Source organism: Myxocyprinus asiaticus, chromosome 13, assembly GCF_019703515.2.
Source record: "Myxocyprinus asiaticus isolate MX2 ecotype Aquarium Trade chromosome 13, UBuf_Myxa_2, whole genome shotgun sequence".
NCBI lineage: Eukaryota > Metazoa > Chordata > Actinopteri > Cypriniformes > Catostomidae > Myxocyprinus > Myxocyprinus asiaticus.
The window spans coordinates 39052056-39064212 of NC_059356.1; the positions used below are offsets into that span (position 1 = coordinate 39052056).

The 12157-nt window shown below is 38.2% G+C and overlaps 1 protein-coding gene across 5 annotated transcripts in view; it reads left to right on the top strand.

Annotated features, from left to right (window-relative positions):
• The window catches only part of LOC127450513 (KAT8 regulatory NSL complex subunit 1-like), a 91817-nt gene that overhangs the window by 20321 nt on the left and 59339 nt on the right, over positions 1-12157 (top strand). For all 5 annotated transcript variants that reach the window (XM_051714705.1, XM_051714708.1, XM_051714707.1 and 2 more), the window contains one exon: positions 6921-8187. In XM_051714705.1, the coding sequence (XP_051570665.1) occupies positions 7010-8187 (1178 nt within the window). In that variant the 5' untranslated portion in view covers positions 6921-7009. The remainder of the gene's footprint in view (positions 1-6920; positions 8188-12157) is intronic.

A 12157-nucleotide genomic window follows, 5' to 3' on the forward strand; every position in this document is an offset into this window, starting at 1 on the left:
TATTAAGCTGGGATAGGAGAAAGTATTTTAACACAGAAAAAGTTAAATACATCAGCTATAAAGGGATAGTTCACCCAAAAAATGAAAATTCTATCATTTACTCACCCTCATGCCATTCCAGATGTGTGTGACTTTCTTTCATCTGCTGAACACAAAGAGTTTTAGAAAAATATCTCTGTAGGTCCTCACAATGCGAGTGAATGGGTGCCAAAGGTTTGAAGCTCCAAAATCCACATAAGGGCAAAATAAAAGTACTCCAGAGGACTCTGGTGGTAAAATCCATATCTTCTGGAGTGATATGATAGGTGTGAGTGAGAAACACATCAATATTTAAGTCCTTTTTCCTTCACTTTCTCACATTTGGTGATTCACATTCTTTATGGATATCACCTCCTCCTGGGCAGGGAGGAGAATTTGATAAAACTTGACTTAAATATTGATCTGTTTTTCACCCACACCTATCATATGTCCAAACACATGGATTTAACCACTGGAGTCATAAGGATTACTTTTATGGTGCCTTTATGTGGATTTTGGAGCTTAAATTTTGGCATCCATTCTGCTTGCATTGTATGGATCTAGCTGAAATATTCTTCTAAAAATCTTCATTTCTGTTCTGCAGAAGAAAGTCATACACATCTTGGATGCCATGACGTTGAGTAAATCATGAGAATTTTCATTATTGGGTCAACGCCATCTACCTATTTTACTTTAGAGCTCATATATGCAAAAACAGGCCATGGAAATAAAATACTTTATTTTCAGAAATGGTGTCTGACCACCAATCTTGCTTATTGAGTTATACTCATGGTAAACTATTGGAGAGATAAAAGCCATTTTTTTTGCTTTTTTTAAACTCGCATGCAACACAATACTTTAGGCTATTTACAGTAATTGTGCCATTGAGAGATGGATGTTTTACTCTCTCGCGTTTAGCTGCAGCAGTTAGGGGCATGGTTGCGTTTGTGCTAGGTACAGATCAGATTGCAAAAGCTTGTCGCTTGCCACGTATTATGTAAAATGCAGGGATGCATCGATACCACTTTTTCTCTTTCGATTCCAATATCGGAAATCTCAGTATCAGTCGATACCAGTGTTGTTGTTTTTGCATAATCAGTTTAGAATATCTTTACATTATTGTGTGGAACTAATTGGGTGTGCTCTTTAATATGTAAAGAGAAACAAACCACTAACTGCACATTATTTCAATATAAATGTATAGCTTATTAAGGAACACTTTATTATTAACTAGTATACTGGATAATGTAGCAGCAAAATTAACAGTAATTCCAGTATAAGTTATCAGTAGAAAAGAAACCAGCGTTTTATTTTTGCCTTATTTTTTCTTCTTTTTTTTTTATCCTAAAAATGTTTCAACTTGCGTCTGGACTTTAAAGGATTTAGATCTCTTTTTTTGTTCAATTTAGTTGTAAGACATCAGTCCGCTTTTCATTCACACAGTTATTTTTTGGAACCCATTCAACTTAAATATTGTTATAAATTGCAAACAAATACTAATGATGACAGTAATAATAATAATAATAAATTGTTATTAATATTATTATTGAATTTTAATTTAAAATACAACAGTAATATATTTAAATCGTGCACTTTTTAAACCCTCACGCTTTTATTTTGACATTCTAAACTCTTCGGGAAGTCCTGTATGTGCCTGTTTGTAGACAAGTTCACAGTAGTTTAATTCGCTTCTTATTCAAGTTCTGGTAAAAATGCACCTCTGGTGCCGTTCTAAATGCATATTATAAGTGAACCGAATCATAGAGCATCTACATCTGAGATGCTGTTCTTGAGTAGCACACCGCTGTGAAGGCTAAAAATAGCCGCGAATGCATCACCAGCCTGTGTGTGAGTTTGTGTCAACAGAGCAGCACCATTCACTAACGTACAGGTGCTGCGCATACTATATATTTACTTATTAAACACAGCCTTTTGTGATTCAGAGAGCTATCGCACGTCTTCAAGTGGCTTTGAAAAAAATGCACGAGTCATATGAACTGCTTTAATGGTGTTTTTATGGTTCTTTTATGTCATTTTTGGAGCTTGATAGTAATGAACATGACTAACACACAGTATCGGATTTGGATCGGGCTCATCGGCCGATACCCGATCCGTCTAAAAGCTTCAGTATCGGAGCCGATACCGATCCAGTTATCGGATCGGTCCATCCCTAGTAAAATGCCCTTAAGCATCTGGACATTCAGCTTCATTTTGAGGAAACACTGTGTATAATTTAACATGCAAAGACTAGCCGTTACTCCTTCAGGTAGGTTTGTTATAAATTGTGTCTGCGCAGGGGTGCGATACACGCATCCCTGTGGCTTTAACGACAGATTTGCATTGAGATTTGACTGACTGCATACAGATCTGCGGCTCTGTTCAGTAAATAAAGTTCTCTGTATTCCTACATTGAGGTTTACCTGTGACAGTGGCAGTAAACTATCAAATATTTTTGGAAGTGGGGCATTGTGATCTATTGCAAACTTAATCATCATGAAATCTAATTTACATGAGGAGGATCGCATTTACATTCAAATGGTAACTAATTTACGCAGAACGGAACACAAATCACCATCTGTTGAAAATAACCTTTGATTTATTGAACAGTGTTTGTGCATAACTTTAATCAAGTCCAATGTATGTCTTTCATGACATTATTTTATGTTGCTTTATAAAAGCCTATATTGTAAACGATTGTGTTGATAAATAGGTTTAGAATGCATTCCAGTTCAGCTTGTTCCACGCTACCATAAAGGGTTCAGCTTCTCTCCTGCAAGTGTCTAGCGGGTCTGTGAAAAGTGGATGTCATCTTATTGAGTTCTGTTGCTTTGCTGAAGTGATGTTATAGTTTTTCAGGTCCTATATTGTTTTTCACATCTAAAGTGAAGTGATCTTACACGGCTGACACCTATTGTTTTTTCGCGTTCGAACACTTGTCTGTCGACTGCGTCCGTAGTAGGGTTGCGCGGTATACCGGTACTAATGAAATATTGCGATACCAAAAACATTTAAATGGTACGGTATCGTCTTGTTGTTAATTTCGGTACCATATTAAAGTATGCTGCCATTAGCGAAATGTAATGTGAGAGTTTTGAGATTAAATCAAAGACTATTTGAAAATAATAATAAAAAAAGCCTCTATATGGCCTAATGTGAGCATTAAACAGCAGAAGGATGTCATTCAATGAAATAATATACAGTCACGTGTTGCACATCACAGAATGAATAAGAGGCGCCTCTGTGCTCTGTCGTCATCTTCACACACACAAGCAGGAGCTCACACAAGCGCAACACACTACTAATGCTTGATTTTCATGCCGTGTCCCCAATAGTATCCATCTGCAGAGCCACAGATCAGTGTGTTGAGTGTATAAATGGCTGTAAACTCTCAAGTGAACTCTTTCTCCATTGCAGCTCGGAGATTTCAGCTCATGAGTTGCGGGTAGCTTGATATAACGAACCCTTCACAAACAGGAAGAACTTAAAAGATCTTTTTAAAAAAAAGTCTGAAATAAGAGCTTTTCAACTGATTGCGTGAAATTGAAGACATTACGATAGAAAAATATTACTACTGTATAAAAGTGTAATATTCAAAGCAGTCGCAATAATATTCATAGTAATTAATATAATATTAAATGGTTGTATTATTAGTATTATCTGTAAGCAATATCACATAAGCAAGTGTGCTGAATATCAGCATGCTGTGATTCAGCCATGGCAGCCTTTTGCCTGAGGTAATCAGATTGTTTTAATTAATACTGTAAAGCTCTGTTGTGGAATATTTTTTTTTTTTTTTTTTTTTTCCACCAAAAATAATATATACACACACACACACACACACACACACACACACACTACCGGTCAGAAGTTTTGAAACACTCATTCTTTATTATAATTTTTTTTTTCACGTTTTAGAATAATAGTAAAGTCATCAAAACTATGGAATAACATAAATGGAACTATGGGAATTATGTTGTGACTATAAAACTCCAAAATAAATCAAAACTGTGTTATATTTTAGCATCTTCAAAGTAGTCACCCTTTGCCTAGAATTTGCAGACATGTACTCATGTCCATTTTCTCAACCAGCTTCTTGAGGTATCACCCTGGGATGCTTTTTAAACAGTATTGAAGGAGTTCCCATCTATATGCTGGGCACTTATTGGCTGCTTTTCTTTATTATTTGGTCCAAGTCATCAATTTCACAATTTTTTTTTTTTTTAAATAAAATTTTAGTTTTGTAATGAAATAAATTAATATGGTGGCACAATTATATTTTTGTCTACAAAACTAATTTCAAACATTTAAGCATACGCCTTCAGATCAAAAGATTTTTAAGATCATGAGAAACATTTCAGTCAAGTGTTTCAAAACTTTTGACTGGTAGTGTGTGTGTGTGTCTGTGTGTGTGTGTGTGTGTGTGTGTATGTGTGTGTGTATATATATTTTTTGTTTGTTTTTGTTTTTTTGTTAAAGTATAATATTTTCATTTGATTGAAGCTGTACAGTATGTATTTGATTAAACACAATTTGATCATAACATTTAATTAAAACATGTAACATAGAATCCAGAAAAATTCAAAAAGAAAAGGCATAATTTGTATCTATAAGACTTTATGCAGTTCTTTTAGACAAGTCATTTTCTGTGTAATTTCATCAAAAATCATTTTTTTTTTATTTTTTATTTGTTGCCTAAGTAATGAGTTAGCACCAATACCGATGTACCAGGGCTGGTATTGGAGCAACCCGTGTCTGTAGACTGCGACTGCCTTATTTTCGATTTGTCGATTCAGCAATTTTGTTATCAAATAATTTTTTAGATCGAGTAATCGAATTAAATTGAGTAACTGTGACAGCCCTAGATATACAGTGCATTCATGAAGTATTCAGACCCCTTCATTTTGTTCACATTTTATGTTGCAGCCATATGCTGAAATGCTTTAAAAAAAATAAAAAAAAAAATCAATCTACACTCCATACCCCATAAAGACAAAGCAAAAAACAGATTTTTTTATAACTTTTTAAATTTAATAATACATTTAAAAAAAGAAAAGACTGAAATATCACTGACATAAGTATCCCTTAACTCAGTAGTTGACTAATGCGACAAGCTTTGCACACCTGAATTTGGGGATTTTCTGCCATTCTTCTCTGCAAATCCTCTCAAGCTCTGTCAGGTTGGATGTGGACCATCGGTGGACAGCCATTATCTGGTTTCTCCAGAGATATTCATTTGGGTTCAAGTCCTGACTCTGGCTGGGCCACTCAAGGACATTGAAAGAGTTGTCCCTAGCCACTCTTGCATTGTCTTAGCTGTGTGCTTGGGGTCATTGTCCAGTTTGAAGATGAACCTTTGGCTCAGTTTTCTCTGTACCCGCTCTGGACCAGGTTTTCATGAAGAATATCTCTTTATTTTGCTGCATTCAGCTTTCCTTCAACCCTAACCAGTCCCCCAGTCCCTGCCGCTGAAAAACACCCCCACAGCATGATGCGACCACCACCATGCTTCATCGTTGGGATGGTTTTGCGCAGGTGATGAGCAGTGCCTGGTTTCCTCCAGACATGACGCTTGGAATTGAGGCCAAACAATTCAATCTTTGTTTCATCAGACCAGAGAATCTTGTGTATCACAGTCTGAGAGTCCTTTTAGGGGCTTTTTTTTGCAAATTCCAAGTGAGTTTTCATGTGTCTTGCACTAAGGAGAGGCTTCCGTCTGGCCTCTCTGCCATAAAGCCCAGATCAGTGGAGTGTTGCAGTGATGGTTGTCCTTCTGCAAGTTTCTCCCATCTCCACACATGATCTCTGGAGCTCAACCAGAGTGACCATTGGGTTCTTGGTCACCTCGCTTACCAAGGCCCTTCTCCCCCAATTGCGCAGTTTGGCTGGGCTGCCAGCTCTAGGAAGAGTCCTGGTTGTTCCAAACTTTTTCCATTTAAGAATTATGGAGGCCATTTTGCTCTTGGGAAACTTCAATGCAGACACATTTTTTTGTAGCCTTCCCCAGATCTATGCCTCGGCACAATCCTGTCTCTGAGCTTTGCAGGTAGTTCCTTTGACCTCAGGGCTTGGTTTTTACTCTATGCATTTTCAGCTGTGAGACCTTATAGACAGGTGTGTGTCTTTCCAAATCATGCCCAATCAATTTGTAGAAACATCTCAAAGATCCAGAGAAATGGGATGCACCTGAGCTAAATTTCAAGTGTCATAGCAAAGGGTATGAATACTTATGTCAATGTGATATTTCAGTTTTTTCTTTGAATATATTTGCAAAGTTATCAAAAATCTGGTTTTTGCTTTGCCATTATGGGGTATGGAGTGTAGATTGATGTGAAAAAAAAAAATAATAATTTAAACCATTTTAGCATAAGGCTGCAACATAACAAAATATGAAAAAAATGAAGAGGTCTGAATACTTTATGAATGCGATGTATGATCAGTAAAAATGCATGAAGTGACCAAGTGTCAGTACCCCCAAACTCTCCTATGATCTGCTTCCATGTAAAACTCCGTCATTGTGTCTGGCTCTGAGCCTTTTGCTCTTGACAAAGGTTTGACCTACATTGATACTGTCTAGCGTTGGGTAGGGTATATAGTGCTAGACAGCTGAACGAACCTCCCCCAATTTTTTAACTCCATGGTTTTGTCAACACCAGCTTGCCTTTGCACAGCTGGACAATGAATGAGGGGTGTATGTTTGTTTCCCATCTCTATCATCACCAGTGAGATTTAGCGGTTTTAAGTGGATAACTCATTTTAAATTATTAGTGAATTGCAAATTCAGCATAGCATAAAAAAAACGTTGTTCAGAAAAACATTCTCTCTCTTATACTTGAACTTTTTTTCAGGTGATGATAAACTGCTAAAAGTGATCTATGATGTTTTTTTTGTCTCATTTCTTTCAGGCTGTCCCCTGGCACAGTGGTAGGTGGGTGGTGTGGAGCTGGCCTCAGCACCGGGAGAGGCCCCCTCGCCCGCCCCCTCCCAGCGCTGCATGGCTGCAATGGCGCCCGCTCTGACCGACGCGCCCGCCGAAGCTCACCGCATACGCTTCAAACTGGCTCCGCCTTCCTCCACCCTCTCTCCGACAGGAGTGGAGGTAAGCGGTACTGGCAACCACATCCTTGTGTCCAGTAACGGCGCTGTTAAGCGCAAGGCCTCAGAGGAGCGCCCTGCCCATGGGGCCGGCCCCTGCAAGCCCCTTGTTACCTCATATCACTGTTCAGATGTGACCTCAGTGTCCTCGGCAAAAGAGTCTCTCAAGCTGCAAGGTGTTCTTCTGCAGACGCACAGCATCCTGCCTAGCCTTATACCGCGCAAGCACCAGGCTTTGGAGCTCTCTGAGGCCCAGCTAAAAAGCATCATGAGTGCTGGAGGAGGTGGTGGCCCTGTCCAAGGCACCACAGTTAATGGCATGACAAAAAAAGTGACTAAATCAGGGGTTGACCAAGATAATGCAGTGACCTTGAATGGTGGCCAACACACCACTGAGCAGAATTGGTCAAACCAGACTCAAGTTGTCAATTCTAGTGGGGGATTGACAAGAAATGGTCCTCTTAGAGACAATGCGGAGCAGCACATAGAGTCAACAGGTGCTTCCCAGAACTGTCCCAGTAACGGAGAGCCTCCCGCAACGTCTCCACCCTCCATTGCACCTTTGAACCTCACAGAGGACAAAATCTCAGACTGTCCACCGCTAAATACATTGACTCTCTTGCTTGCTACCCAACAAGATCCCTTAGCTGGTCTTGGGACAGAGCTACATGACCGGACACAGCACAGCCAGAGCAGACAGGGGGATATTGAGGCACGACTGAGGCGACTGCGCAAAAGGCTGCAGGTTGTGCAAGCCAAACAAGTGGAGCGCCACGTGCAGCAGCAATTGGGCGGACTACTTGAGAGCACCCTGGGTGCTCTGGATGCCAGGCAGCCAAGGGGCCGTCTTGGCGACGACACCCTCACCCCTCAGGAGAGGGATGGACTGGGACGTTTCCTCAAGCGCGGCTCCATGCCGACCGAGTTAGAGAGACTGTCTCTGAGTTGCATCACCAACCTGCGATCTGCTGAAAGCGCTTTCGATTCCGATGCAACGGAAAGCAGCTCTGGAGGAGAAACCGATGTGGAGGAAGATGAACTGGCTCGGGTCGACATCGAGCAGCGCCACATTCCTCTGTAAGCATTGTCCTTAATTTTTCTTAAGAGAATGAGATATCCAAATGGGTTAATCACTGACTAATGCATATGATGGTGCATGTTTTTAATGTAAATGGTGTAGGCTATCTGCTGATGGAGTCTTAATGAGTCACTTTCGTTGTGTTCACATACAATTATGAACTGTAATGTGCAGGGAGTAGATCATGTTATCTACCAAGTATAGGCTTATAAACTGCAGAAATCGATGTGTTTCAAGAATGGCAGTTTTTCGTATATACACTGTCTGCAGTAAGTAGTGGTCGACCGATATATCGCAGAGGCCGATAAATCGGCCGATATGTGGTATTTTCTAATTATCTGCAATGACCGATATATTTTCTCGTTTGGACAATTCGTTTTGCAAGTTGTGATGGAGCCAAGAACCGCCTGCTTTGCACATGAAGGAGCCATCTGAGACGTGTGAGAATGACTGTTGCTTTGCTGTTACGTGCCATCGTGCTACCACAATAATAGACCATGTGCAACAGTCTCATCCAAGCAGTCCCTCAGCAGATGCACATGAGCTCATGATGTGTATAGTGCTCACCTGTTTATTTCTCCCTCAACATTTCCCTGCAACTTTTAGCTGTCTTGTCTAAAGACAGCAATGCATCTTCTATCATATATCTTCTGCGAATATGCAGATATTTTGTGATATATTCAGATAAATGACTGAATTTCATTTAAAGATTTAATTGACTAACCTTATAAATAGTGTGCAAATCCATACATTTCTTCTTGTAAAGCGTGTATTAAATCAACCGTGATCAAAACTGTGTCCCTCTACTCAGCCTTACTGGCTCCGATTAGGGTGGGGGAGGGGTTGGGGCATCTGCTGCCTTCCAGGGACAAAGCTGCCGTATCTCTTAACATCGCCTGTAAATGCGCAACTACTGTCATCTGAACCACTGTTAAAAGTGAAACCTCGAAAGAGAGACCCAGCGTGTATGCGATATAGAGACTGAGAAGGACCTTGCTGTTCAGCAAGATGTAGCTAGGTATACTTGTAGAGACTGAACGGCAGCCAGAGAGAATAATAGTTTTGAGATTTTAAACTTCAACAAATTAAACTTCAGCATTCAGTGTTTTATATCTGTCTGTATAGTGTCTAATTATGCATTGGCAATGCACGCTTCAGTTCATCTTACCAATAAAGTTTGATATGAATTGAATCTGCCCATTTGATCCTGTTATTTAAAAAAAAGTCCACTGGAAAGCACTAGAAGATTTTGCCCAAATTGTAATTACAACATAGTGCTGCACAATTAATCGAAATAAAATCGAAAATGCGATATGACCTGCTGCGATTTAAATAAATAAATAGTCTAGTCGCTTCAAAGTAAATTTGCACTGCTATGTCCAGTCTATATTAAAAGAGCATTATTACAGTGTTTTCAGAGCGGATCTGAGCTCCACAACTCCATCTCATGCTTAGAGTAACAGAAGTGCAGAGTTCAATTCCGTTTCCTTAATGTGTGCTAAGTACTTTATTTACATTAAACTGGCGCATCCTGACGATGATGATGTTTTTATTATCATCTGCGGTAGCAGCATCTCAGTCTCCGCAAGGCACAGGTATCATAATAATAACACGGAATACAAGATGGAGTATAATTCAGACATCTTTATTAAAGGATTACTGATCAAACAGTATTAACAGTAGCACCTGTAGAGTCCAGAAACATGCACTCTTCCATCATTTCCTGTAATTTGTTTACCTCACAAGAGAGCGTGTCGCCCTTATTACACTCCCAGCGGCAACAAGTGAAAGCGGAACTAATGTTACCAACATCCAACAAAAAGAAAAGGAACGTACATATAATAAATCTTTAGAAAATATTTAGAAACTGTGAAGTAATGCGTTGTTAAATGAAATATAATAATGAATAAAAATAATTAAGTGATATGTTGAGAAACTAACCAAAAGTTTCACTTTGAATTTAATTACAATGGGGTTATCAGTTCAACTTAATTTTGACATTAAGCCTCGCTCTTTAGGACTATCTTATATACAGTAGAGAATAGTTTGTATAAGCCTACTTGTTTTTTTAATCCTAGAGTAAATAGTAAAATGGAATTTTTTGTGTTTTAATTATACAACCAACAAACAGTATTTTTGACAGCAAAAACTAGGCAACAACTTTGGTATTACCAACAGGGAAGTTAACAGTGAAATTCAGCAGAAAGTTATATAACCAGTTTTGACAGAGCTGCTGATAAAAAGTTAAATGATTAGCATTTTTGTTCTTTGTTTCACTGTTTATATTTATTTGTTTATGGGTGAATTGAAAAAAAAAAAAAAGGTCTGTTTGGTTCTTTTTAAGAGGACTCAAGTGTGAAAACCCCAGTAGCCTTTTGGCAGTTGAACATGTGAAAAACATTACCATTTTTTCCCCTTTTTTTGTCGCAGTTCAAATCGCAATCGCAATATTTTTCCAAATAATCGTAATATGAGTTTTTGTCCAAATCGTGCTGCCCTAATGTCCACTGATTTTATGGCATGTATACATATACTTGTATTAAAAATGAATACCTAAAAAATTTTGTCTAACTCTATCTGCAAAAAATAAAATAAAAATAAACTGAACATTTTAACATGTACATATTTAAATAATTAAAATAAATTAAATGATTTCATGCAAATTCTTTGAGACCGAGTATAAAGTAAATATATTGATGATAATTTTTTAATATTTGTTGTATCATGTACCATAATTTAGTTGCAATTTAATCATGATTCATCACAGAAAACTGTGCAATTAATTAGTTCAAAATATTTAATAGATTCACAACCCTAATTCATAAATATATTTAAGTTGGTTTTTCATTTGTTTTTAAGATGGATTTCCAAGTATTTTGTTGTTGCCCTCATTTTATTGCCCTTATTCTTTTCCAATGCCTGTGCTGAATCCCAATGAAATGTACCAAACACAAGGCAAGCAATCATCTTTCACAATGCAGATCTAGATAATTGATTAAAGAATTGCTACAGTATTTTCTCGTTGGAAAAATTCTACTTTTATCTTCTGTTTAATAGAGCATTATTTGCTTGACATAAAACACACCTTAATCATTCAGCCTGTTTTTTGCTGCATCATTGTAGTGGAAAATTTGTTTCAGTGGATCAGAAATCTTGTTTTTTATCAAACAGGCTATGGCTGCTCTATGAGGGGATAACCTACATTCAGTACAGTCAGTCACATGACTATTGCGCATGGACAAATAGGCTTATAAGCAGCTAATGTGATGAACGTAGTGAATTAACATGTTGACATAGGGCTTTGTAGCTTATGTTATATTTTTATTTTTAAACTTTACCTGTGACGTGTTTGCACTCCGAACATCCATAGGCACACCGGATTTTATTTTTGTGTATAAAGATTTAAAAGATTCCCTTGTGGGTTTGAGCACCACATGACTATGTTGTAACTGCATGCAAGGTCTGTTTGTTAATAGGTAGGCTAGTTGATTCTTCCTGCTTAATCATCCATTAAAGTCAGTGTCTTGATGAACTGAGAGGTTGCTCTGGTGCAATCCAAAGCAAGTTCACAGTGAGTCATTTGTACTAGTTTTTGGTTCATAGGTGGTAAACAGGGTTGATATCTGAAATTTTACTGTCAGGAAGCTGTCAATGTGGCCCATGAGATTATATGATTGCTTCATTGGGCTCAGTTTAGCTGAGGAATTTTGTTGTTGATATTGCATTTTGTAAGAATCAAGACGCTGTAGATGAACATGTTAAAATGGTTCCCCTTCCTCTAACTGATTGAGAGTGCTCAATCACGGTTTACAAAACCTTGCTAATAATTAACCTGGTTTGCTAAAGGCTGTCTATACACGGTGTGTGTGTATCTGTGTGCCTCCTTGAACAAACTCCCTACTAAATAACCAAGTTTCCATGAAGACAAGCCTAATGTCCATTATGCATATAAGCACAAACACTTTTTTC